Source organism: Anomalospiza imberbis, chromosome 2 (assembly GCF_031753505.1).
Source record: "Anomalospiza imberbis isolate Cuckoo-Finch-1a 21T00152 chromosome 2, ASM3175350v1, whole genome shotgun sequence".
NCBI classification, from domain to species: Eukaryota; Metazoa; Chordata; class Aves; order Passeriformes; family Viduidae; genus Anomalospiza; species Anomalospiza imberbis.
The window spans coordinates 74372173-74399067 of record NC_089682.1 but is presented as its reverse complement, the minus strand read 5'-3'; the positions used below and the strand labels follow the sequence as shown (position 1 = coordinate 74399067).

The 26895-nt window shown below is 43.5% G+C and overlaps 2 protein-coding genes across 2 annotated transcripts in view; both read left to right on the top strand.

Annotated features, from left to right (window-relative positions):
* The first annotated feature begins 1731 nt into the window (after positions 1–1731).
* On the top strand, positions 1732–14180 carry KLRG1 (killer cell lectin like receptor G1). The gene is made up of 5 exons (XM_068181751.1): positions 1732–2086; positions 6783–6875; positions 7544–7695; positions 9569–9672; positions 10629–14180. The coding sequence occupies exons 1-5, from the start codon at positions 1969–1971 to the stop codon at positions 10738–10740; spliced, it is 579 nt and encodes a 192-aa protein (XP_068037852.1). The 5' UTR covers positions 1732–1968; the 3' UTR covers positions 10741–14180.
* A2M (alpha-2-macroglobulin) overlaps positions 13949–26895 on the top strand; it is a 29618-nt gene continuing 16671 nt past the window's right edge. Inside the window, exons 1-14 of the mRNA XM_068181734.1 lie at positions 13949–14180; positions 15874–16057; positions 17095–17254; positions 18135–18187; positions 18698–18718; positions 19068–19236; positions 20421–20505; positions 21263–21386; positions 22649–22763; positions 23004–23113; positions 23612–23770; positions 25126–25353; positions 25687–25750; positions 26227–26369. Coding sequence (XP_068037835.1) covers positions 14095–14180; positions 15874–16057; positions 17095–17254; positions 18135–18187; positions 18698–18718; positions 19068–19236; positions 20421–20505; positions 21263–21386; positions 22649–22763; positions 23004–23113; positions 23612–23770; positions 25126–25353; positions 25687–25750; positions 26227–26369 — 1701 coding nt within the window. The 5' untranslated portion in view covers positions 13949–14094. The remainder of the gene's footprint in view (positions 14181–15873; positions 16058–17094; positions 17255–18134; positions 18188–18697; positions 18719–19067; positions 19237–20420; positions 20506–21262; positions 21387–22648; positions 22764–23003; positions 23114–23611; positions 23771–25125; positions 25354–25686; positions 25751–26226; positions 26370–26895) is intronic.

Below are 26895 nucleotides of genomic sequence, written 5' to 3'. Positions count from 1 at the left end.
AGCTAAACTGCCTTGTGACTATAGCAAATTCTGTCTCTCTGAGCTTGAGAGCTCTCTTTAAACTTCTCTGTTATTCATTGGAAGCATTTAGGAGAGACATTCTGCCTGTTGTCTTGCTCTGCTATCTTATGCCTTCCCCATCCTTTCAAGCACACACTACCTATCTTGCTGTCCACAGGCCCTACCTAGGATTGGAAGGAATCTTGTGGGTGCAATATGCCACCCTTACAGGCAAGTGAAGAATTTTGCAGAAATATCCAGTCCCTTCCCCAACACATGCATTGTAACAATGGCAAATCCCATGCAGTAATTTCTCAAATTTAGAACATGTCACCAGAAGGGGGAACAATCATCCCTGTTGGAGGTAGCAGTCATCCCAACTCCTTAGTTGAGCATGCCTAAAAATTATTGGAAATTAACTGTAGTGTACTGTGCTGAAGAAGTGCAGCCTGAGCCTGACCAATATCCCCATTCTGAGCACAAAATGGAAGGGATCAGAATGTGGATTAAAACAAAACCCAGCCAACTATGCAGCCAAGAGATTTCTTGGGGTGTTGGAAACATCTGTACTCCCCACCACAGAGTCACAGAATCTTTTAGGTTGGATAAGACCCTGAAGATCATTAGGCAAGCCCAGCACTAAACCATGTCCCCAAGCTCCACATCTGCATCTTTTAAAAATACTTTCAGGGATGGTGACTCAACCACTTCCCTGTCCAGCCTGTCCCAGTGCTTGATATCCTTTTTGGTGAAGAAAATTTTGCCAATATCCAATCTAAACCTCCCCTGGCACAACTTGAACTCTTCTCATCAATGGTCAACTTCAAAAGAAAAGTAGCTTTTCCTGTTGTTGCTGACCATAGAATCACTAAATGGTTGAGATGGGAAGGGACCTTTCAACATCATCTGGTCCCACCCCCTGCTCAAGCAAGACCACCTTCAGCCTGGTCCACCTACAGCCCAGGACTGTGTCCAGGCCACTCCCCACTGAGGGACACATCATAACCTCTCTGGCCAACCTATGTCAGTTTTCAGCCACCCTCAGAGTAAAAAAGCATTTCCTGATGTTCAGAGGCAACACCTTCTGACTTTCAGTTTGTGTCCATGGCCTCTTGTCCTGTCACTGGGCACCCCTGAAGAGTTTGACTCTTCTTGTACCCTCCCTTCAGGTAATTATATACATTAATTGGATCCTAAGCAAGAAGTATTTTCTCTAGGCCAAATAGTACCAGAGCTCTCAGTCTTCCCTCCCAGGACAGAAGGTCTGGTCCCTTTATCCTCTTTGTGTCCCTTTGGTATTCTCCTCAGTATGTCCCTGTCTCCCTTGTACCGATGCTGTTGAGATGTCGACTTGGAGGTACTTGAGGAATGCCAGCTCTCAGTGCATCAATCACAGTCAAACCAGTATTGGGTATAGACAGAGTTCCCAGTTTGAAGTGGAATTGTCCAAAGCTCACAAGGCTTCCTTTTCAAACCTGTGCTGTCCACCTTTACTTCCTGTTTCACAGCAGTTGGGCTGCCAGTTTGCCGTAGCCATTGCTTGTCCCACTTTTCACCTTGTACTCTCACTATTCACCTTCTTTACCTTGTGCTGTCACCATCCCACTGCTTCTGCCCTGAAGGGCGCTCCTCAGAGCAGCATGAATTCTCCCAATTGCTGCTTCGGTGTCACCACACCCTCTTGCATTAGCAAAAATTAGAGTGCCCCTGAAGTTTGTCATTAATCACCTTTTCCATTAGCAGCTGTTCTTGAGACATCTTCCATCAGGTTAGAAAATGAAAGCTGCTGCAGTTTCACCACTCTCCACTGTAAATTTGGTTATTTTAGCAGCTGGAGATAGAGGTAGCAGCTTCATATTTCTTGTCTTCTGAATATAGCCTCAGGCTTCCTGTTTCACAGGCATTGAGCCCTGTTGTTCAACAGCCTGATCGAAACATCCTTTTGCCTTTTGTGCACACTCCTTTGGCATGGAGGCAAGCAGATCAGAAATTTCTGCAGCTGATGAAAGCGAGGAAGTAACGTATACTTCTGTCAAATTCTCTCAGACTCCTCCACCAAGGGCCAAAGCTCCACAGGAAAAAAGAGGTGAGGAAAGATGGATGAGGTAGGTCAACCAAAAATTTTACTTTGAGGGAAAGCAAGATTTAACAGAAATGCCCTGAACTGGCAAGTGATTCTGAGTGCCAGCTTAGAGAGCTGTTGCTTTGGTTCTAAAATTACTGAGGATATTTTAATGTGATTAAAGCTGACAAGTTAGAGACCCAGCATTTTTCCCCTCCCTCTCACCGACCTCCTTCAGTGTCTACTCTTGGGCATTCAACCCAGGCATCCTTTTCTTCAAAACTGGTTTAAAGTTGTCTGCTTGTCAGCAGCAAGAGGTTGTGAGCAATTGTTCTTTGAAGGTTGGCAAGATGTGAATCCAGATAAATTAGAGGCGCATGCTAATCAGAGATCAGAGACAGAGAAAGCATATGAGATCATCCAGCCTCTCTCCTGTGGGGCTATGCAGGATTCTTTTGTGATTTTTTCCTGTTTTCTATGTTATAGTGTTACATACCTCCTAGTGAGCAAATTCTCAACTTTTGCTGTGAAGCAGTTCTTCAGAGCACCTTACTATCAGGAAGATTTTCTCAGTGCTTTCCTTAAATTTTTTTCTTTCTTTATTTCCTCTCCATTACCCCTGATTAGACCTGCAGATGTCAAACCAAACAATTCCTCTGGCAGCTTAGTTGAGAAATACCACCTTCAAAGAGTCAAACTTTGCATTGGTGATCATTCTTTGTAAATATTTCCTTCAAGCAAAATGGTGGAGGGGTTGGAACTAGATGAGCTTTAGGGTCCTTTCTAACCCAAATCATTCTATGATTCTATGAAATGTCAGTGAGGTTTAGATGAGTTCTGTTGCATTAGCTGCAACACTAATTGTTGACTTTAAATTTTCAGAGGTGTTACAGCAAAGGGGACTCTCATTGTGGGATACAAGATTTCTATACCCTGATCAGAATAATTTTGTATACCTGTGGTGGTTACTGCAGCCTGGTCACTTGTTTCACTGTGGAAACAAAGCCAGTACAGAAACTCCCCAGTTCCTGTCTGGTACTCAAACTCCATCTGTTTGGAGACCAGTCTTGCTTTTGAATATATTTTCATCAGAAATTATGTTTTTTGTTGCATCAGAAAGCACAGTAGCATCCTTTCATTCCGTGCCGTTCCTGTTCACCCCCACCCTGTTGAAAGGGGATTAACCTCTTTAGATGTTTGCATTTTTCTTTTTAACATCTCTCTACATTATTTTATGGAAACTTATTTTTTTGAGCTATGGTCAGACAACTGAAAATAAGGAAGCTGATACTTGAACACACTTTTTGTGCATATTATTTGATTATTTCTCATCTTTCTTCAGCATGAAAGACATCCCTAAGAGGCTCATTTTAAGTACCTTTCTTTTGAAGGTCTTTATGTTCAATTCTGTTCCTGCCTCCATCACTTCTGAGAGATGTGCTCTCAGGTATTTTTACTCTGTTCAAATGAACACTTGCTGACTTTGCAGGCACAGTATCACGGGTGTGTAGATCAGTCCTCTGGTCAAACCAACAGGTTTTGGTGCTTATAGACTCCTCAAAAATGAAGAGTTGCCCTGGTTGTTTCTTCTCTTTGGCTTCCAGAGAGCCGTAGATATGCTGCACTACCAGAATATCAGTACAGCAGTCACTTAAGACAGTGTTAGCCTGTGTATTGTGCTTGTAGTAACAGAAATAACCAGGTCTGTGCCACAGCCAAGAATACAATCCTTGTATTTCAAATTCTCCTCCTCAGCTCTAGGTAGTCATGCTGCTACCATACTGAGATGGGCAAGAGCAGAGGGGAGCTATTTGGGGCAGTGCCATGACATTCTTCAGATTGTCCTAGATGAGCTGAATTGTAAAATGCTCACAGCTTTCAGTTTTTGAACTGAATCTGGACTCACAAACCTAAAAATATTGGGTCATGTTGCTTGCAAATGAATGGAGAGTATCAGAGTCATTTCTCCAGAGCACCGAGAGACTTGTTGGGGTGTTTTGTACACCAAAAGTGAAAACATTGGATATTTACATTAAATGCCTACCAGTCCACTTCTCCCCTTGGACAGACTCTTTCACAGTTCATCAGACCATCAGACAACTACATGGAAATATTTATGGATGTTCCATTCAGATTTTCCTCCTGTTTCAAACTCATCTTAGGTACTTCTCCCATCCACTCCTACAAGAGCTTCACATGTAGTTCGGGGGGTGAGGATCAAACAGAAACCCTTGAACCTGTTTTAAAAGTGTGACCTGCACGGACTCCTTTCTGCAGCAGTTAAAAATCCTGATTTGTGAAATACTTTATTCCACTTCTCTGGATTGATCTCTGCAGTTTGAGTGCAGCTTAAATTCACAAACACTTCCTGTTTTCCCACTTCACTTTGTTTTTTTTTTCCTTCCAAAATTATCTAGTGCCATATTTTTTTCATTTTTATGAACTTTAGTGACTGCTGGGGTTGTGGAGGTCCTCTGGGATTTTGTTTTGATGATGAATCATTCAGTTTTTTTCTGCAATTGGTTTGAAACAATAGAGAGTGAACTGCTCTATTCATTGCCAGGAGGCACCAGCTCCGTGCCCAGTGCTGACATTTAAGGATTAACTGTTTCGAAGACTGCCATTCTGGTTGCCTTGCTTGGCAGCTTTCCCTAAAATCTAAGAGTGATCAGAAGGATGCAGGAGACAGCTTCTTTGGAGAGGCAAGAGAGGAAGGAAAACAAAAGTACAGATGTGATCTCAGAACAAGGAGTTATGTTTCATCCGATGTTTATTCCCTTTTGCCAAGTTTTCAGTTGTAATCTGCAGAGAAAAACTTCCACCCTACCCCTTAACCTTGGGCTGACTTCATTCTCTTGAGGCTTAATCTGATGACAAACCTCAAACTGCCAGGGATACAGACAAGAGGAATAGAGAGCACAGTCAAGTTTAAGTTCCAGACCGAGTCCGAGTCCTTCAGTTCTCCCACTGTCTCTTTGTGCGAAGCTGATGAATAGGTTGTAATTGAAAAATCTTTCTGTATCTTGTCTCTGAAAAGAGATGGGGTTTTGTTATGTAATAATGATTTTTAAAAGTAAGAAATGTTACTAACTTTAAACTATGCTTGGGACAGCTAGAAGATCCTACAGGCTTCAGGAAATGTGAGAAAACCTCTATCTTAGAAAAGATCTTTCTACCAGAAGAATGATGCTTACAACAACGCTTCCTCATGATCTCCCTTGTTATCTTAGAAACTTCTTCTAGGTAAAACCACAGGCCTAAGTGTGTTGCTGTAGATGAGAAACTGGCCTTAACATAAGTGAGCCTGCAAACTGCTCAAGATCAAAATAAATTAATTTTTATTAATTTACCGATCAGGTCTACTTTCTGTATTTGGACAAAGCTTCCAATGTGTAAAGGATGCGTTCTTGTTTTTAAGTGGAGTCCTTTCACCTTCTGTTTTAGCACTGGCCTTCTTTGTCTTTCTCACAATATTCTTCGATCTACCTTTGTTTTCAACCTTGCCCAAGAGATCAAATGTGTTTCTTTGAGTCTCATGACATGACCAAGAGAGAAGCACCTCAAATTTCATGAGATCCATGGGGATTTTGTTGCTAGATTTGGGTAGAAGGGTCTGGAACATCACAAGAGCAGGATGTGGTACATAAATTAGTTGCACATTTACTGCTTTTTAGAAAGTGCTGTTGTCTGTGCACTGTTGTATTGAGATTAATAAAACAAGCAAACCAAACTCCCTGGAGCTCATCTGTGCCAGTAAGTGTCATCCGGTCTTCTGTCTTGGAGAAAGGAGATTTTAGTGCTGAGATTTCAAATGTCTTATGCAAAGCGAATGCCTCTCGGGTCAAACACAGCTCCAGGAGATAGCAATGGAAAAGCAACGTGTAGCCTGGAGGTTAACATGTTGTGCTGTACAAAAGCAGACTTCTACAGGCCAGTCCTGACCAGCCCTTTGAAAGTAAGCTGTGCTGGGCAACAGTGGAAGTTGCCCCAAGGACTCACCCTCTGCCACTGGCAGCCAGTGAACAGCAAACAGTGGTGGTAAACATGTGAAGGGGGAGATGTCCCAAGGTCTTCAAGGCTGGCTCCCTCATCCTGCAACTCCACCATGGAAGATGAAAATGTAGAACTGCCTTGGGAGTATCCTGGGAAGATGTAGCATGACTGTGTATCTCAGCCTGTGAACACGATGCTAAGATTAAACCTGTTGTTATTGCTGGGAGAGCTGGGGGGAAATATTTGGATTTCTTTTTACAGGTAAGCTGGAACATGGTGGCTGTAGCAATGTAGCTCTTTGGTTTCCACCCCAAGCTTCAGTGCTGAGGCAGGAGTGGATTTGTTGGGAGGTTTCTGCCAGCACGAGGTGTCTCATGGTGCCTAGGTGCCTCCAGCTCACTTCTGGTAGGTGCTTCCTGTGGTGGGGTCAGTCACTGGCCAGGCAGGGGCAGAGCTGTGGCTGATGTGGAGAAAGGTACCCCCTGGGAAGTTCAGACAGGAACTGGTGGCTCCAAACCCAGCTGAAATGGGGCCCTAGGCTGATGGGGAGGCCCCAGTTTGGCTGGGCAGGGACCGTGATGTCCACCGTGTGCAGAGTGTATACAGACACAATGCTCTAAATAGTGCAGTTCCTTGTGGAAATGCCCAGGACACAAGCAAAATATGTAAAACCACAGTCCGTTTTCATGTGGCTTCTGTTCACTATGGTTTCTTTTCTCTTTTACAGTTCCCCATCTGTTGTCAGCAGTTCTGAAGGGCTTGGCCATAGGCTTTGGGACACTGAGCATCTTCCTGGCAATTGTTTTGATTTGGAAGATGAGTAAGTGCACAAAGGGCTGCTGAGCATGAGCAACCAACAGCAAAGGGCACATCTAACCACAGAAACTCCATTGTATGGAGTTAAAACCAGAAGCTCTTCTAGGTTTCTACCAACCTTATGTACCCACTGCCTATCCAGAATATTTTGAAGAATATATTCCTCATGCAGACTCCAAGAAACCCATTTCAGATCCTGTGGCAAAGAACAGTTAAACATATTGAAAAGTCTTTGTAGACTTGCCTGGTAAATGTAGTGGTAAATGGTAGAACAAATAGGTCTCTAATATATTTCCACGCATGCAGATGGTGCTAGACTATGTGGAGGAGCTTCCTGTTAGTTGCTTAAAATCCATCCACCCAAAGTGGGACGTGATCACACCATACCCACAGAGTGTGATCTGTTTTCAGATAGCCAGTTGGGTATTATTTGGTATCTGAGTGGTTCAGTGGAAACCTGGGGGCAGGGTGTGTGCATGCTTGCCACCAGCATCACAGCGCATGTGACTTGTAAGATTTTGAAATTACACTGTTATTTTAAGAATCTTGTCCTGATTTGAGTTTTCTGCATTTCAACTATCCAAATGAGTTTTTCCTCAGTAGGTCCTTGATGACAAGTGTTTCTGTTGGCTAATGGTAGAGAAGAGTATGAGTATTTTGACTTCTTTACAGGTGACTGCCACCCACACTGCCCTCAACAGTGGGTGGCCTACAGAGGGAGCTGCTACTCCTTCTCCACGGAGAAGAAGGACTGGAATTCCAGCCAGGAATCCTGCAGGGCTCAGGGAGCTCACCTCCTGGTGATCAGTGATACCTTGGAGATGGTAACGGTTTTCTTTGGCTTTGAGGATCTCCCATTTCCTTGCAGATACCTAAGTGACTGGCATGCAAGCAGTGCTGTCACTTCAGCAATATTTTAGTTTTAAGGGAGAGGAAGGATTTATGACTGTGGTGTTACACATCACAAAGTTTGTAGGAAGCAGAGAAGTGAAGGGGAGAATGGAGAGATAAGGGTCACTGTCAGGTACTCAGAATCACCCTATGAAGGATGGTAGGAGAAAGCCTTCTCCACTGTTCCTCTCCACCTCCTCTCCTATTCCCAATAAGACTGATATGAATGATTACAGTGGCACTGAGCAGTCATTGTATTTGTTGCCTACAAACTGATATGTCCCCACTCTCAAGGAGTGCTTCCTTTGCAAAAGCGATACTTCTCCTCCCTGTCAGTGCTCCAACTCCTCCTGCTCAGTGACCCATGCCATTCCCTGTGTTCTTGCTTAGATATTTCTTTCTCAGCCTCTTTTCAGTTTACTTTCTCCCTCTGCCAAAATACCTCAGCTGTGCTGGTGAAATAAGGAACCACGTGTTGCACTGCAGGTGCTCTCTGGGGGCAGGAGCATGTATGGTCACTAGAGAAATGGGTAGTGCTGATTACTGGGGTGCTGAGGCACATCTGCTTGAGTAGAGCAGAAACCTTGATCTGGTTTTGCTCGAGCCAGGATTTATTAGCTCAGCTCCGATGAACGTGGACAGCTTCCAGTCCGTGGACAGAAGTTGCATTGTGTGATGTCCTCTGGAGGGTTACAAAGCCTGGTCTCTGCTTGACTGGGATGTATGTACCAGGCTCTCACATTTGCTTAGACAAATCCTGTCTCCTTGAGAAATAGGTATCTTCCCCAGATTACCTATTTCTTTGTCATGAAGAAAGCCTTCCTGCTCCTGCTGCTTTCTTACCACCATCTCAGCTGCTAGAGTGTTACCCATTATCCCTGCTCAGAGATAGGGTTAGGGTTAGATTTAGGGTTTAGACTCACCCATCTAAACAAGACTTTTCCAGCTATCCATGCCTTGTACTGTGAAGGCTGTGATTGCTTGACCTCCAAGTGCTAGGGAAGCACAGTCATCTCCAAACCAGCAGCAACACTCCAGTGATTCCTCCAGCTGTTCCTATTCCCACAACTTTACCAAGCCAGCTTTGTTCATGCTTCTCTCTGAAGATGTCTTCTCTGAAGCTTTGTTTATGGCAGCAGGAGATAAGGATGGAGCCCAGCCATACCCCTGAAAGGTTGCTGTTATTTGGCTGCAAAGGTGGACGAGACAAACTTACCTTTCCTGGCTTTGTCTTTTTTGTGGGGAGGAGGGTTGGGGAATTTACTTCAGGGCTGAATTTCTGTTGCAGGCTTTACCTTTTAACAATAATCAGAGTTTAAAAGTTAGCTAAAAGGAAATGAACATTGAAAACACATAGGAGGAAAATGTGTATGAAATTTTAAAAGCTTTCATACTGGGCTTGTTACACATATCTATCAGTGCCTGCACTTCCTGCCCTTCCCTGCCCTGATTTTACCTTTAATTGTTAATACTTCATATTAGCTTGGTAGTTAGCTGTATAGTAGGTGTTGATATTAATAGCATACCTTCCTACATAAAGCTCTATGCAGAAAACTCCAGGGGACTGGGGTGCAGTTCATAGAATCATATAATCACAAAATATGCACAGTAGGAAGGGACTCATCAGGATCACCGAGTCCGACTCTTGGCCCTGTCATTAGAAGTTGTGGGGAAGCAGTATTGTCAGTCACTTAAGGAACAGTGAGGTGAGGGGATGTATCTTGCTCTCTGTTCTCTTTACTTATCCTTATCTCCATTTTAATGCTGGCTTTCATTAGTCACTTTGTAATTCATCATCATTTCTAGGATCTGTTCAAGCGTATTCAAGCAGAATATTTCTGGATTGGACTGAGGAACAGTACAAGCTCTGGATGGATTTGGGAGGATGGCTCTGTATTAAGTGATGCCAGGTGAGTGAGTTTCATTCTGTTTTAAAAACAATAGTGCTTATTCAGATTGCTTGGTGTTCCAGAACACCCAGAGTTCCTCCTCCAGATGTCAGGAGCTTTCTTCCTGGGCAGATTTTCTTCTTGCTGTCACCTGTACTGCACTAAGCTCAATAGGTTTTACTTTTCACTGCCCTGCACCTTGTAAAGGCATGTACCTGTGAAAAGCAGGTCAAGTATTAGTATCTCACTCTCTGCTTCCCTCCAGCTGCTCAGACCAAGGACTTTATTTACGTGCACCACCACACAGATGCTTGGTCAGAAAGGCATATGGCTTTACTGGGTGTAGCCACCTTGCACCCGTTCTGTAGAATGCTGGTGTCACTGGGTGCAAGAACCCAGCCCTTTCCTGCTCTGCTGGTGCCAACCTAAGTCAGAACCTTAATTTTATCTCTGTCTTTACTTGGACAAAAATCAGTGTTTTCCATGAGGGAAAACATTTTTTTATCTGGTGAGTTTGCTTGGCCCTTTCCTTTTTATGACAGTTAAGTTTCTAAAGCCTCTCCAGCAAACAAAACTTGCCCAAGATCTCACTGTCAACAGGTCAGTACTCTAAGCACTTGGCTTAGTTCCCTGAAGAAATCCAGCTTTCTTTCCTACAAACTCCTTGAAGGCAGTGATCATTCCATGAGACTTTCACCACTGCCACTCACATGCTGGTGGATATCACTGCCACTGCAGGGAATTGTGTCTGCGTTTGGGTCTAATTTGGGTTCTGTGATGGCAAAATTACTTAGCTGTGGCACGTAGATAGGTTCTTTGGTGTACATTTTATTTTCTAACAGCTGCCTTTTGGAGGTCAGGTTGCTTCTCTTCCTCTGGGCTACATCCTTCAAAATCAGATGTTTTTAATTCCTTGTCTCCAGGAGACAATCTCAGTATTTTCTTTCATTCTCACTACTGTTCCATGTCTCTTGCAGGGTCCACTCTAACAGCCCTGTGCAAAATTGTGCTGTCCTGATAAAACATCAGTTTCATGCCTCCAGCTGTGAAGTTCCAGCTCCATGGATCTGTGAGAAAGCACTTAGATAAATCCTATGTGCTTTTTCATCTCACAACGACCTCATCAGTGGTCTTAGTTGATCATTGTCCTGCAAACTGAAGCTTCACACAAAAGCAAGGACTCACCTTTTCCATATCCTCACTAAAGGGTTTTAGAAGAACAGGTTTGTTGTCCATAAGGGTGAATTTCTCTCAGCAATAGATCTATTCTCAGTCCACAAGTGTTAGATTACTGCTGTTTGTGGTCAGATGAGACCTGGGACATATTTCCTGGCCTACTCTTTTCCTTATTTATCATATAAAGGCAAATAAAAGCTTTGTTACAACAGGTGTCTTCAGACCACTGAGGGGGACCTAGTAATTTTCCCTCATTTTAAGTATCAGATTTCATTTCCATCCCCTGCAACTCCATTGTCTGATATCAGAAGGACCAGGAAAATGAGGCCTGCTGACAGAAACCATATTTCTCCTAGTGGCAGCTTCTCCTTTTGCATCCCAGTGATATGAGTGGGAGAGAAGAGGGCGAAATGAAACTGCAGCTTCTGTAAATCCAGCAGTGAAAATAAATCTCCAGGACTGCACTGGACCAAAAGTGTGTACCTGTGTCACTTCTTCTCTCTGTTGGAAGGAATTAGGCAGGTTTAACCAAGCTAGTCAAGAAACTGGACTTCTGGAGTCAAAGGAATGCAGCTAATTCTGTGTAATTATTTAATCCACCAAGAAACTGTTTTCCTCCCCACCTGTGCATTTTCATACTGCAGATAGAGGAAGCAGTGGACAAACCCTTAATGCAATGATCTTTCAGTTCAAATAGAGCAGAGACAGGCTCAGAGTTTGAATGCCATAAAAACACACAGAATATTTGGGAGTACTGTCCTCAGTTCTGGGCTGCTCAGTACAAGAGAGACATGGACATACTGACTGGAGAGTCCACAAGGACTCAAATATGACGAAAGGACTGGAGCATGTCCCCTGTGTGGAGAGGCTGAGACAGCTGGGATGGTTTATTCTAAAGCAGAGAAGGCTGAGGAGAGATCTTATTCCTACAATCACAGGAGCACAATAACCAATTTCAGCATTTCAATTCAGACTACATATATTTGCTTTATATTTTTATTATAATTGCAGAAAATCCTTACTACCTACCAGTGGCATTATCTTCTTCCTGCTTAACAGGGTGCTACACATGAAGGTATCAAGGTGGATAAAGACAAAATTACGGATCTTAACATACTGACCTAAGTGGATGTCTACTGAGCCTCATATAGAGTTCATTGAGATGAGGGTCTCAGGTGAGACTGTTTTACAGCAAGAGGGAGTCTGTTTTTTAATAACCATGACTGCAACAGCCAGACCTGGGGAAACTGTAGTGTAGTAGGAGGTCAAAACTTTAGAATTTTCATCTTGGGTTGTTTGGGTTGCTTCGGGTGAGTCATTTTATCTGTGCCAGAGTCCATTCAGCTACCAAAGGATAGTTGTTCCTGACTCCTAGAAAGTTGCCAGACACTATGAAATAATGCTGAACACTTTGCTTGCTTTGTCAAAATGGTGGTAGCACCTGTAGAAGGGAATCTACCAGTTACCTTACCAGAGAATACCACTGAAGAAACAGCTTCTCATATTATCATGATATGTAGGTGAGATGAGCATGTCTCTGAGCTTGCTTAGTTTACCTTGCCTGAATGGATTGAAGACATTTCTCTTCAGTTTTTGGCTACAGAGCACATTTTTGATCAAGGTCCTAATGATCAGGAGCAGGCTTGGGAGCTGTTTGAGCTGTTTGGCTATTTGGCAAAAAGGGTAGATCTCTATAGAGATCCCCGTGCCATGTACAGTTCTCCATCTCGTCCTGTTTGGTTTGTGTTCCATCAATCCAGCTCCTGACCTTTACCACTGTAAATTTTCATCTTCAAAAAGGCTTTGACCAGCCCATATATACAAATCCTCTCCTCTGTGGGTGAGGCAGACTTTCCTGGGTTACATTTCTTTTGGACAAGCAAAGCCATCTTTAGGTATCAGATGCAGAAGGAAGAGCACAAATCTGGGCTGTCTTTTGTGCAGTCCCCAAGGAAATTCAAACATGCACTACTATCCTTTTTTTTTCCTATGCAGGTCACTGCAGGACAGAATGAGGTCTGTAATGAAGGTTTGTTATTGCACTGCACTTGGATTTCTTAACTCCAGAGTTACTTAACTTACCAAAGTTTTGATGATTATATTAGGAGAAGGGTAGGACAGGCAGAAAACCATTTTATCCTGCACACTTTTTAATCTGAAAATTATGCTTTACATCCTCTAACATAGATCTCCATTCTTTGGAGTTTGCATTAGAACTATAAGTAAGACAGATATTCTACTGCCACTTGCAAGGGTAATAATTACCAGAGCTATTGATCCTCCTGCTGCAGACCAAGTAAAGACAGTGGTCTGAAGACCCCATTTCCCTCTATGGTACAGCATTGCCCAGCACAGTGCATTATATGAATTTGCACTTAATTAATCCAGGATGACTCTATCAAACAGCAATTTGATCTAGATGTACCAATAACTTGACCTAGGACCAGAACCAGTGGAAGGAAAGTAACACCCCGGTCACATATGTTCTGCTGTACGAGGGTAGCTGCTGCTCTGGGCAGTTGGTTAATGTGTTACCTGCTGTTAATGGGTTGAACTTTTGGCAGCTTCCCATCATGTCACTGTCCCTGTTTCTGTCAGGGTGAAGGCCAGATCATTTTAGTTGACTTGATTTTCCAGGCATTTTGTGGCCTCTTTTCCTGGCATTAGTTTTGATGGGACCAGGAACAGAGAGCAAAAGGGAACAGCGTGGGTGGAGAGAGGTTTTTTTCAATTTTCATTCCCTGTTTTCGCAACCTGTTAATGGGAGTTAGACACACCCAGGCTTGTTTCCCAAATCCTAGCTCAATCTCCTGCTCCCAGTTTGAAGGAAATCAAACAGCTCCTGTTCTTCCAGCCACCTCCATGACCAGTGCCATGTCCAGCCCCATACAGAGAGCCCTGCCAAAAATGGAGGCCTTGCCCTCATGCTCTGCTGTTAGCCCTTCTTTCCTTTGCTACAGCCTTTCCTCTTCCATGTCTCTGTCCTGCCCCAAAAGTGACACAGCTCCAGCCTGCCAGGAACTCTCCCCTCCCTCTCCCCCCCAGCACTGGCCTTCTGCCCGGACTTGGAGCTGCTAGTTCCAGCTCCTCCTTGCTGCCTCTCCCTGTTTCCGGATGGGCCCTGGCCCCCAGCCCTTATCTCCTCCAGCCCCTAGGCTGTTTGCAGAGGAGAGTATAAAGGGGCTGACTGGGAGAGCAGAGAGGGAGTAAAAGCAGCACTGGACCACACTGAGTGTCTGCTTGACTCACCACGTCCTGCTGTGTACCATGGGGATGAACGGGCTGCTTATCAAATCAAGCATCTTCCTCATCCTCTTCTTCCTTCCAGGAGACACCTCACCCATCACAGAGCCGTAAGCTATGCTGGGGAGTCTCTGGGCAGGCAGGAGACCTTGGCTGTATTCCTGTGTCTATTTCTTTGTCCCTTGTTTCTAGCTAACTTCTTTTATCCAGGAGTAAAGATACCAGGGCTGGGTAAAGTGCCTTCTACAAACAGGAACTCTAGTGCTTGAGAGAGATGCAAAACAAGCTGTGAAACTGAGATATCAGTAAAACTTCAGGGGATTGACAGGATTTCAACAAAGTTTTATGTACAAAATTAGTTATTTTGAAAGACAACTTTTCATAAATGTCTGTGCAAAGAGGTCTTCTTAGGAGACAACTGTTTTGAAAGGACAATGAAAGGTTTAATTTTGGGTTGACTGTCCTGCTCCCAGGTTGAAGTGCCCAGGAGCTGGGAATGGCTTTTTAAAAATGATAATGAGAAGAAAATGAACAAATTGCTCATCTGGCATGCTCGGAAATGCCTTTATCTTTTAATTCACATTTTTCAGCTCAGCCAAAGGAATGGAAATTCTCTTCCTACCCAGGGTAATGTGACACTGTAAGACTCTGACTGCCAGGTTTGTGAGGGTATATTGTCCTGCCTCCCTTCTTCCCCCTCTTTTGCCCCATTGGTATATGAAGGGCATTTGTGTTGTGTGCATGTGTGTACATGTGTGGTAGGAGCAGCACATGAAGGGTCCTGACATCCCAAAGACTTTGTCCTTTGGCTTTTCGGCAATGTCTCTTCCTCCCCTGCAAAGCACAGAGCACCTCACCCATCACAGAGCCCACCACAATAGGTGCAGGGGAATTTCTGAGCAAGGCTGTGCTGTAGTGCTTTCATCAAATGGAGGGGACAGACAGTGGGATCTGAGGGGCCAGAGCTTGATCCCTGCAGACCAACTGTTGGACAAAAAAGTGCCAGAGCTTCTGCTACTGCTGAAGCTACTTGCCTTACTGCTACTTGCCTTACTGCTGAGGTATTGAGGGCTCTTCTCCCATCTGCTCGCTGCTCTGAGTATGCCCACTGGAGGCCAGTCCTCATCCACAAAAATGGGAGCACGGTTAGCTCCCTTGGGAGCACGGTGGATCAGGCTTGATTCCCAGGTGCAGTGCTGGGCACCAAGATACCACCAGCAAGTTGGCAAGTTGCTACCCTGGGAAGGAAGGAGGCTGCTCAAGACTGAGCAGGGATCCCTTGTTAAGCTGAGACTGAGGGCCTTGCTTCCCTGAAAACCTGAAACTTGTGTTTTTGCTTAAGATCTGGCACCACGCTGTGGCAATTTTGAATCTCTGCGAGGAATGAGAGTAATGCTACAGATGCTTCACAGTGTGTAGTCAATGGAATTTATTCACTGGGTACTGGCATTTGTGTGGCTCCTGAATGCTTCTAACAGTGTCTAGGAAAGGTGACAATTGATTCCCCCCACCTTTATTCAAGATGCCAGGAAGAAGTCCTGCTGTTGTGCCAGAACCTAGAAAAATGTATCCTTTCCAGATGTTTGTGTGGAGGATTTCCTCTGGTATTTTACCTTTGAGACTGGCCTCTCTGCTTTCCCCTGCTCCTACAGTCATGCTGGAAATCTTGTTATATGCTTAGAAAATGCACCCTTCTCCCTGTGCAGAGAAAGCTGTAGTCATCCAATTGGTTTGTTTGTTCTTTATACACAGCTCTGTTGCCTGTTCCTGCTTCTCTGACCTATCATTCTCTCTTGTTCCTAGGCAGTACCTGGTGCTGGTGCCCTATCTGATACACACAGATTCTCATGAGAAAGTCTGCGTTCAGCTGACCCACCTGAACGAGTCTGTGACGCTGAGTGCCACACTCGAGTACCTGTGGGGGAATGAGAGCTTGATTGATGACGTGGTGTCAGAGAAAGATGTGTTCACCTGCATCCCTTTCTCTGTGAGTATCTCATCCTTGTGGGATGATCCTTTGTGCCAGGCATAAAATGTAAAGGCACTGAGAAGTAATGACCAGAGTAACACTATGTAGATATTCACTTACCTCTTGGTTAAAGTTGTGTTCTGTCCATCCTCAACACCCTCTTGCTGCTGAGATCTTAGTGTGCTAAATGACTGTGAGATGCTGAATCCTAGAAAGCCATCCCCTTCCTAGGACAGGAAAAGAAAGTGGGTTTAGTATATTGACAGTCCTGATGGCTGTTGGGGGAAATGGCTTTCCACATCATCCTTCTACATCCTCAATCTGTCACTTCAGTGCCTTCAAATTGCAGTAGAGCTTTTGGACCTCAGATATTTTTCACCTGGTGTATACTGAATTAATGTAAGAACATAAAGCTGTGATTGCCTGTATCTGAAAAAAAAAAAAAGCAAAGCAAGTAATTTATAATTAAATGTAATTTAAAGCCCCAGGGACTATAACGAGTTATAGGCAACTAGGAAAACCTGATCATTTATCTCAGAGCCTAGATTATGTCTTTGGCCTGAAGAGTGAAGAACTGGTCTTCAGGACACTGAAAAGGTTGGCATTTTGTCTTGGTTTGTCAGATGTAGGCTGAAGACTGACTTGTCACTTGTGAAAGAGAGATATGGTCTGGAATGTCTGGTTTGGAAAAGGAAATGTTCTGTGAGGACTAGGGACATAACCTGAAAGAGAAGACAGACTATTCCATTCAGCTTGTGAATGTCAAAAGGAAAAGGATGGAAAGGTTTGGTCAGAGCAGTAAGAATTTTTAAAAATTGGGTGCTAGAGCTAGGAGTTCCTTTGCTGCTCAATCCTTCCACAATCACTGCACAGCAGGAGGAATGGGTAGGAATATGGGACAAATAAAAATCAGTCTCTTATTCCTGATTACAGTTCCTCTCACCTCTGTGCTGGCTCCATCACGATTATATTAGATCTATTATTTCATGAAGGCTAGTTCAGTTCAGGAAGCCTTTAAAGGTGGTCTGTTATATAATTTCCTTCTTATTTTCCAGCTTCCAAAACCAAGACTCCCATTACCCTTCGTGTTTCTCACTGTGATGGTGAAGGGGGACACGCTGCAGTTCAGCAGCCGCAAATTACTGAAGGTCCAGAACTCCGAGAGCTTGGTCTTCATCCAGACAGACAAACCCATCTACAAGCCCGGACAGACAGGTATCAGGAGAGGGGTGGAGATTTGCATTTGAAAGAAACATTTGTACTAAAACTGTTGGATCATGCTGGCCAGATATAAGTCACTTTCAGTGAGGGTCAGAACTGTAACCTCATGGCTGAGACTTATTTTTATTGTTCCATAAAGGGAAAATTTGGGAAATCTTTAGGTGCATGCACACATATGGGGCACCTGCACACTCACCCTCTCTCACTGTGGGCTTTGTTGTTGTGGTCCATGCAGTTAGGAGGTCTGCATTAGAACCAGAGAAAGACTGGATATTTATCCTATAGAGAACAGTGCCAAACTCAGACTAAGTCATGAAATAGCTTCCAAAGCAGCAGCTGATTTTGCTCAATTAAGACAGAAAGAATTATGTAAGCTATTTATTTCTTCTGGGCCAGTGATCTCCTAATTTTGGCCTGGATAAAAACAAATGTCCTAAAAGAGGTACTGAATTCTCTCTCCATTTAGAGCCAACGCAAACCTGCAGCCAAGTGCTGAAGTAATTTGCTTGCATTCATCCTTCCTAGGAAGTCAGTCTACTTATAACAAAATTAGAAGACCCATGTGAATTCTGGCATAAAAATGCCTCATTGCAAAGTAGACAAAGGCAACTTAAATTTTACTTTGATCTCTAACAACGAGATTCTGATGCCTGGGATCAGTAAGATGTTCACACTGCCATGGATTTGCTCTTAACATCCTCTTATTCATGTAACCATAGTAGATGGGTAACCTTCTAGCATGACCTAGCATTCTAGTAAATGGAATTTCCTTAGAGGAGAACAGCCCTTTTGTGTGTCACACCATTTGTTTTTGCAACTGATTTTTTTCTGGTTACTGATTGCACTGTGGGACCTCACTGTCTTTCTCCATCAGTCCTGTTCAGAATTGTTTCTCTGGATGAAGAGTTCCGACCTGTGAATGAAATGGTAAGCATGCTAGTTGTTTTTCAACTGATTTGGCCTTAAGTCAAATGTGAGTAAAGGGAGGAAAAATAGTCTCTGTTGGGGAGAGCTCTTAATACACTGAGATAACTGTGAAAATTCTGGGTCACCTCGGATCTTTTTAACAGGATCTGTTGTCAAATTTTTGCACAAAGGTGTCTTCTGCATTCTTGGAAAGGTTAGACAAACTGCAAATGGACAGTGCTGGTATAAACAGTGAGCAATCTGCCATTACCACAGTGTGCACCTGTTCTTATTAGCACTGCAGATCATCCAGAGTTAGTAATTACTAATTTTGTCTGTCTTTTGTACCTGAGACAAAGGATTGTCCCCGTCTTCTCACCCCAAAATGCTCTGATGATCCATACCAGCAAGTTTTTTCCTTACCTCATTGGATGATTAGCTTTTACCCTGAAATGTAGTCATAGCCCTAGTCATTTGATTGTGTTGCTTGCACTCTGTCTAAACATGCTGCTTCCTTTTGTCTTTTTCTAGATTCCACTGGTGTATATTGAGGTATGTACAAACATTTAATTTACATTCACATGTATTGCACCTCAGCCTGGGCAGAGTAAACAGCTGCCTCAATGAAATTCTTGTTTAGTTTTTGCACTAAGCTGGTCCATTATGTTAATTCAACAATACAGAATTTTAACTAATATGGTGGCTACCGTGTACCTGGGCCCAGGTTACAGCTCCTCTGTCATCCTGCTGTGTACTTCCCCCAAAACTCTGCTAGTGCCCTCCACTCCTGGCCTGCAGCCTCCAGAAACACAGGGGCTGTACCTCCCTGCACTGCTTTTGCTAGACCTCGTTGCAGACTCCCATTGTTCTCACAATCTCCTTGTGGCCACATTTTCTGTAGGACCCAAAGAAAAATCGTCTGTACCAGTGGACAAACGCAGAGTTAGAGATGGGATTCATACAGCTGTTCTTCAACCTCACCTCTGAACCTATCCAAGGGACCTACACCGTAGTGGCACAGAAGGCCTCTGGGAAGAAAGTTCAGCATTCTTTCTCTGTGGAGGAGTATGGTAACTGTCACTGCAATTTCAAGTTTCTAACAGCTGGTCCCATGGGACATGAAACTGTAATTGAACAGTGTAGCAGATCTGACCAGGATGTCCAGCATCTCTGGAAATCTGTTTCTGTGTCCTTTCCCTCCCTCGAATAATCTCTTTAGGAGGAGAAGACTGAAGGACTTGGGTGACCTATCTCCACTCCTCCCTAAGCCCCAGACCATGGAATGCAGCTCTTCAGAGCGCCCACCTCAGCAAGGCTCCTGTCAGGAGGAGCCAGGTGCTTGGATCAGTCTGTGCTGACAGCCACAAGCCTTACCTCCTTTCAGAGGTGCTTTTAGGCCATAGCCTCATCTCCATTTGGCTGCATACCTGTCAAATGTCACACCATAAGTCTGGGTCTAGGCTGTAAATTAAGATCTTGCCTTTTCTGCCCCACAGGCTAAGACTGTAGCTTGTGTGATATTATAGTGCCTTAACCTCCCTTTGGTGCTCTCACCTCTATGGCACTTCCATCTGCTTGGCTAGAAAAATGGTATCCCAGTACACACCAGAACATGATAACAACCAGCATATCTTCCCACCCCAGCAAGTCAGCTGCAGCCCTTGTTATATGGTCTGACATGACCCGGCTCATGCAGCAGAGAGGTGTCCTGGCAGATGAATCTTGAAACACTCTTCCAGTTGCAAGACTGTGCTCTGTTCTGTGCCCTGAATCCCCTCCTAATTCTCCTAAGACAGTCACCATCCACTTCCCCTCCTGGATGGGATGTCACTCTGTGCTGTATCACTGGAGAAGCCAGGGCGTCTTCCTGTTTTGAACATTGATAAGATCTACATGCTCTGAAAACACAGAGACCAGGCTGCAGTCTATATATTTGTGGGAAACTTCTACTGATTTATCTCTCTGTTTTATTGTATCCTACTGCTGTGGGACTGATAACCCATGTGTTACCCAAGAAGCTGCTGTATTTTAATAGCTGGTGTAATAACCTTGTCTTCTTACCTGACACAATGCTTGGCTGAGGGGTTTTCAATGACTTCAGTGGGATGTGCAGGTGACAGAAGCCTCTAAAGTCTGACTGTTTAGATGTAAAAGGTTTTTAGGTAATTTGTAAGAACAGCCTCTGAGCACCTTCATGTGTCATTCTGATGTTATTCCCTACCACATAGACTGTTTTCCTTTGGTTCTGCTGCAGTGCTACCAAAATTTGAAGTGACAGTGAAAATGCCCAAGGTGATCAGCATTCTTGATGAGGAGCTGAAGGTGACAGTTTGTGGACTGTGAGTGTCATTCTTTCAAGTTCTGCTGGATTTCAGTGTTTTCTTGAGTTGCTGATGAAAGTTCAGTTGAGAGGCTGAGAGATGAGACATTATTATATTTCTCAATCCTTTTGGGGTCCCAGGACCAAACAGACTGTACCTACTGTTAGACAAAAGGCAACAGTTACTGTTTGATGCATATTGTGTGTAACATATAGAAACATATTTTTGATCTTTTTTTTTTTTTTTGTGAGAGTGTCTCTTGCATATTTTTTGAGTCATTGCGGATTTCACACCAGCTACAGTGCTAGCAATGAGGTCTTCACTTCACCCAGGAATGATGTTTTAGCTGTATCTTCTGAGAGTTATTGTGGAGAGGAAACCCTAAGGGATGCATCTGCCCTCTTTCCTTTGGCCACCTTACTGGATTCTGCCTTGCAGTGTTCCATACACCCTGTAGGGAGAGCCATGGCTTGGGCTGAAGAGTGAGAGTAAAGACTCAGTGCTCATACATACATAAACCCGTTCTGTCACAATTGGGTGGTTGGGTAGATGCTTGTAACATGTTCTCCAGGATGAGGGGGACTCGCAACAAAATCGTCATTAGCATATGGTACCAGATTCCTTTCTGCTTTTTATTTCCTATAATGACCCTGTATATCCTGGAGGCAGCTCTGGGGAAGACAGCTGGCATCAATGGGGATGAGCCTGTAATTTTTCTACATCCCTCTTACATTCCTAATGTCTCTGTTTCCCTTTCAATCCTCCCTGCTTGTAGATACACATTCGGGAAGCCTGTTCCCGGCCTCGTGAACTTCCGTGTCTGCCGGAACTATGAACATGCAGCCGTGTCCTGTTATGGTGAAGAGTCTAGAGCAGTCTGTGAGGAATTCTCTGGACAGGTGAGTCAGGATTACTCTGGTGGGAAGAGTAATTAGCAAAAGTGTTATTGAGCATGCCTTGCAGGCACAGGCTTGCTCTGAGTACAAACTTAGTGTTAAAGTGTGGTGAGGCGCTGACACAGGTTGTCCAGGGAAGCAGTGGATGCCTCATTCATGGAAGTGTTCAAGGCCAGGCTGGATGGGATTTTGAGCAACCTAGTCTATTGGGAGATGGCCCTTCCTGTGGCAGGGGTATTGGAACTTAGATGGCCTTTAAGCCCCATTCCAACCAAAACCATTCTGTGACTCTATGATTCTGTGAAAATCCATGTATTTTAAGGAAGGCTGAAGGATGAGAGAAGATTGGGTGTAAGATGCAGACAGTGTGTGGGGCCAGAAGCTGGTGTTAGAGGAAGGAAAGGAGTAGAAACCAGGAGAGGCTGACACACTTTGAGCAAGAAAGAAAGAAATACGGGTTTAGCTGCAGCGGTTAAGACAGACAGAAAAAACCCCACTTTTTTCACCTTTTAACTGGCAAGAATGAAACTGAAAGGTGTTTGGAGCACAGACAAGTGCAACAATACTGGGTTAATTGACAGAAGTTGGAGTAATAGCAATTGTGGAAATACACCAGAAAAAGAAAGCACATAGAAGATGTTCTTGTGGTTCCTGGGCTCTGTAACAGCATGAGCCACATGAGTCTACAGCTACCTCTTCCACTACCATTGTTACAAGTGCCAAAAGAAAATATAAGTACTGTGGTGCTAACCTCTGTTCTAGGCATCTCTTCTGTGGAGACTGGCCTTGTACATGAGTTTGCTGAAGAGAAGTGGCAAGCTTTGAAAATACTTTTCCAGCTGTCATCTGCTTTCTACAAATACACAGGCTTTGCTTTATGTATCACTCATACGGCTTACACATTTTAAGTAAGCAGCTTTATTTTCTAACAAGCCTGATGCCTGACAAACATTTCTTATGTGGCACACATTGACTAATTCCCTATGCACTTATACCAAGTGTTGGCAGCTTCACGCTTCACAAACATACACAAAAATTGTCTAGTTTGCAAACTTTTTTTCTCTAATCTTGCTGGAATATCTCAATATGCTTTTTGCCAAGTTATTTTTGTCTTTTTCCAGTTTTGATAAAAACAACAGAGGTACATTATCTGTGGTTATGGGCTTCTCTTTCAGTTCAGAAAAACACACAGTGATGGATTCATTAAGTTGAATAAGCATTGTATAAATAAGAATATAATGGTTTTGTTTTTTTTCCTCCAACAGACAGACATCTATGGCTGCATTTCTGAAGTGGTAAAGACCAAATTATTTCAGCTTAAGAGAAGTGGATATGAGAATAAGCTCCGTGTAGAAGCTAAGATTAAAGAAGAGGATACAGGTATGGATCATCTGGATGAAAGATGGCCATGTAATGGGCCAGGACAGACCAGCAGAGGGGCCTGCCCAGTAGGAACAAGGGATCAAAGCACACTCTTGCTCTTCTGCAATCTTTGAATTTTCCTGCCTCTAGTCCAGGACCATCAAGAAAAGAGTTTGTCCAGCAAAGGAGGGTTGGCCTAGAGTAAATGGAATTCTGGTCAGGCAGAAGCAAATTAGTTCTTCATGCTTCTTTTTTCAGGAGTGGAGTTGACTGGAACAAGCTTCTCTGAGATCACAACCACCATTAGCAGAGTCATATTTGAGCTTTCAGATACTTACTACAAGCGAGGAGTCCCCTTCTTTGGGCAGGTAGGGAAACCACGAGAATGGAATGCCATGAGTGCCAAGCAATGATGTTACTGAACCTCCTGTTCAGATGTATGCCCCAACTCTGCAAGGATGTTGGACCTCAGTGCTGCTAATCCCTGTGGGTCTCCTTTCCTCTGAAGGCTCTCAAAATGGGGAACAGCAGCTGAGAGCACAGCCTTCATTCTGTCTTTGTGCTTCTGCCTCTCTTGTCCACTAAAATTCTCCTCCTACAGCCGCCTGTTTAATTGGAGGCCTTAGGTGTGTGATTGCATGTCATTCTCCACATCCACTTCTCTGACCCAGAGGCAGAGATAAGAAAGAGGCATAGAAAAAGTATTCAGAAAGTTTGCAGCTGTCTCTGAAAGAGATACTTGTAAAGTGCTGTTGAGGCTTCCTTGTCTGACATGGGCTCAATATCTTTACCTTGGTGTTCTACCAGTCTTGTTCAGGTGGCAGCCATCCCTCTCCTTCGAAACTGAACTGGTTTTGCTCCTCCAGGTGAAACTAGTGGATGGGTCTAATGCTCCAATCGCCAATGAAACTGTGAGAATTTCTCTTCAAGGAGGAGAGGAACAGAACTATACAACAAATGAAGAGGGCATTGCAGAGTTTGCCCTAAACACTTCCTCACTGGCCTTTGAAAATGTTGGAATTAGGGTAAGTCCTTTGGGCAGAGAAGATAATTAAGCCCCCCACAGGGCTGGAGGGGAAGCTCTAAAATTTCTACTATATATGCAAAAGTAGTTAGATTATTGTTCATTATTGTTTGTGTGAACCTTGACACCAGTTTGGTGGAAATAGTCATACAGCAGACTGAGGTTCTAGGTCACAATTGCACTTATCTTGTAAATATTTGATTTCTTCTTGGCAATTTCAATACAGGGTTAGAAGGAACATCAAGAGATCATAATAGTCCATTCTGCTCCGAGGGATCACCAGCCCTATCTAGTCAAGGGTGGATCTATCTCCCATCTGCACATCTCAGAGTTTAATTTAGCATTTTGAGTTTCTAAGTACAGCTCCTGGGGAGTTTTTTTGTTTTTTTTTTTTGGGGGGGGGGGGTTGGATTTTTTTTTGTTTGTTCATTTGTTTTTGCTTTGTTTTGGTTTGTTGTGGAATTTGTTTGTCTGGGACAAACAGGTGCTGCTGAGCATCTTTTTGTTAGTGGGAAATGCAATTGGTTGTGTAATATGCATATTTTGTAATATCACATCCTGGAGCAGAGGAGAATATTTGTGTCCAGAATTATATTTGCTCTAGTCCATACAATTCCCTTGTCACAGACTAAAACCATTAAAATATTTCCAGAAGTTACTACTAGATAGCTGAAGTTTTCAGATTTTTTGCAGGATAAAGAAAAGGCAAGAATTCCCAAGTAATGAGAAAGATAAAGAAAAAAGGGCATGTGAGGCACATCAAATGCTGAAGCACCGTTCTAAATGTGAAAGATCTTCCCCTTACTCTCATTTTTAAGAGGACCTAAACTCTCTCTTCCTAAACTTCTATTCGGTTTAAGTTTTGAATTATTAGTTGGAGATTGTCCTTCTTTTCTATAGCATTTGTAGCTTGATATTGGCACTGGTAATATCTGAACTGAACAGCACTATCCCTTCTTCAGTCCCAATGGTAAGGAAAGAAATGAAAATTGGCTTTTTCCCCCTTTAGACTAACTAGAATATTAAAGATGGCAAGGCATTAGTGTAAAAAGCCCTTAAAATGACACTGATAGTAAAGAAAAATCTGATATGATTCAGCTTGTTTGACAAAAACTCCAGCTTCTGTGGGAGTGGATCATTCCCAATGATTTGCTAAAGATACCACCATCCTGTCTTGCACTTTCCAAACTCATGTATTGGGATTTGTTTCTTTAATTTTTTTTTTTTATTTTGTAGACATCCTTATTACTTCAGTACCAAAAAAATACTAAAGCTTTAATATTTGGCCATGAATTTTTGTCTCCAGTTTGGCCACCTGTGTTTGAGGATCTATGTATGTATTTTCTCCTTTTCCAGGCAGTTCATAAAAGAAACACCTTCTGCTATGAACATTCCTGGGTTGTTCCATCTTATGGAGAACGTTATCTCCAACTAAAGCGCTTTTACTCTCCCAGTAATAGCTTCCTCAAAATTGAGCCCAAGTCCAAGCCACTAAGCTGTGGCTCCTCCACAGAGATCTGGGTGCATTATATCCTTACTCCAGCGGCTATAGGAGAGCAGAAGAAAATCACCTTTTACTACCTGGTAAGTTTGCACCTGCCATACAGTGAGGTTGTCACTGGCAATTATAGGGGGATTAGAAATAAAGAGCCGTGGTTTGTGGCAGCAGTCTTTAAACATTTTCTTGTCATCCTTCACATGTTCTTTAGAAATAAAAAGGAGAGTCTGAGTTGGGAGTAAAAAAGTAAGGATGTCCCTGTACCCTCTGGGTGAGCACTGTAATTCTGTTACAGGGAGGCAGAGAGCTGGGTGTGAGCAGTAGATATAGAGCTCAGTTGCTCTCTCTGCAGGGTCCCTCACTTTCAGGTTTGGCTAATGCAAAACCACAATCATAACAAAGTTTCTCCTTCCATTCAGATTATGGCCAAGGGAAACATTAAGCAAGGAGGCACTCACGTTTTGGATTTGGACCAGGAAAGTGGTGAGTTCCTCTCCCCCACAAAATTTTCACTCTTATGGGGGGGCTAAGCAACTGTGGCAGACATACATTCTGCTTCCATGTAAATGCAGGGATTGACATCTGCATGTCCTCTAACATCTGGGAAAAGTTTGACTTTTATTTTCTCTGCTTTTAGGCTTTTCATAGATTTGCTCTAATCCCCTGTGCTGCTTTCTCCTGACACTGCATTTTCTGGGGTTCCAGTGCTCCTCAGAGATACATTTGATAGTCTGTTTTTAGAAGCTGAAGCAAAATTCAGCATACTTATGCACTGGAAAACAGGCCTTTTCAGTCAGACAGGGAGACACATTGCTGTGAGCACCAATTCATCCCACTTGGATGCCTGGAATTTGATAATGGCTAGGATAAATTTCAGCATAAAGTCAAACCTAGAATTTTGGCTGCTCCAAGAGAAAGATTTTTGCACCTTAACTTTTTGCTATTGTTTTGTTTGCTAGACAATGGTGTCTTCTCACTACAGCTGTCTGTACAAGCTGATATTGCTCCAGTGGCCCAAGTGCTTGTCTACACCACGGTCTCCAGCAAGGAGGTGATTGCTGATTCAGCCAAGTTCCACACAGAATTATGTTTCAACAACAAGGTAAGTGTCCACTTCCTGAGGGAGCAGCCACCAGACTGCAGTGTGTTCAAGCTTACTTATTTAGATTCAGCCTGGTTAAGCTAATTTCTTTGTATACACTAACACTGGACAAGCAACATATTAATTGTTGTAGGTAGATTCACTGCTTACTGGTTTGTACTAACCTGGAGGAGATCAACTGCTGGAAAAAATGTGTTAGCAGGGGATAAACTCATAAAACCCCCTTTTGCAACTGGTCAAAGCTGCTGATCCTGCAGATGGTCCTGGCTAAGAAAAAGAGAACAACAGCAAGGTCTTTTCAAGCTGATTTTCTCTCCACATACAGTTTCTGGCTGTGGTACAGTGACTGGTCCTAGTTCAAGGACATGCTTCACTGTCTGATCATATCTAACCCCTATGTAGGATTGCTTCATCACACTCACAATGACCACAAAACCCACAACCCACCTTAAAAATTTTATAAGCAATTGTGATGCTTGAAGTTGCCAAGAACTTTTGGTGCTGATTCCCCTGGCACTGCTGTAAG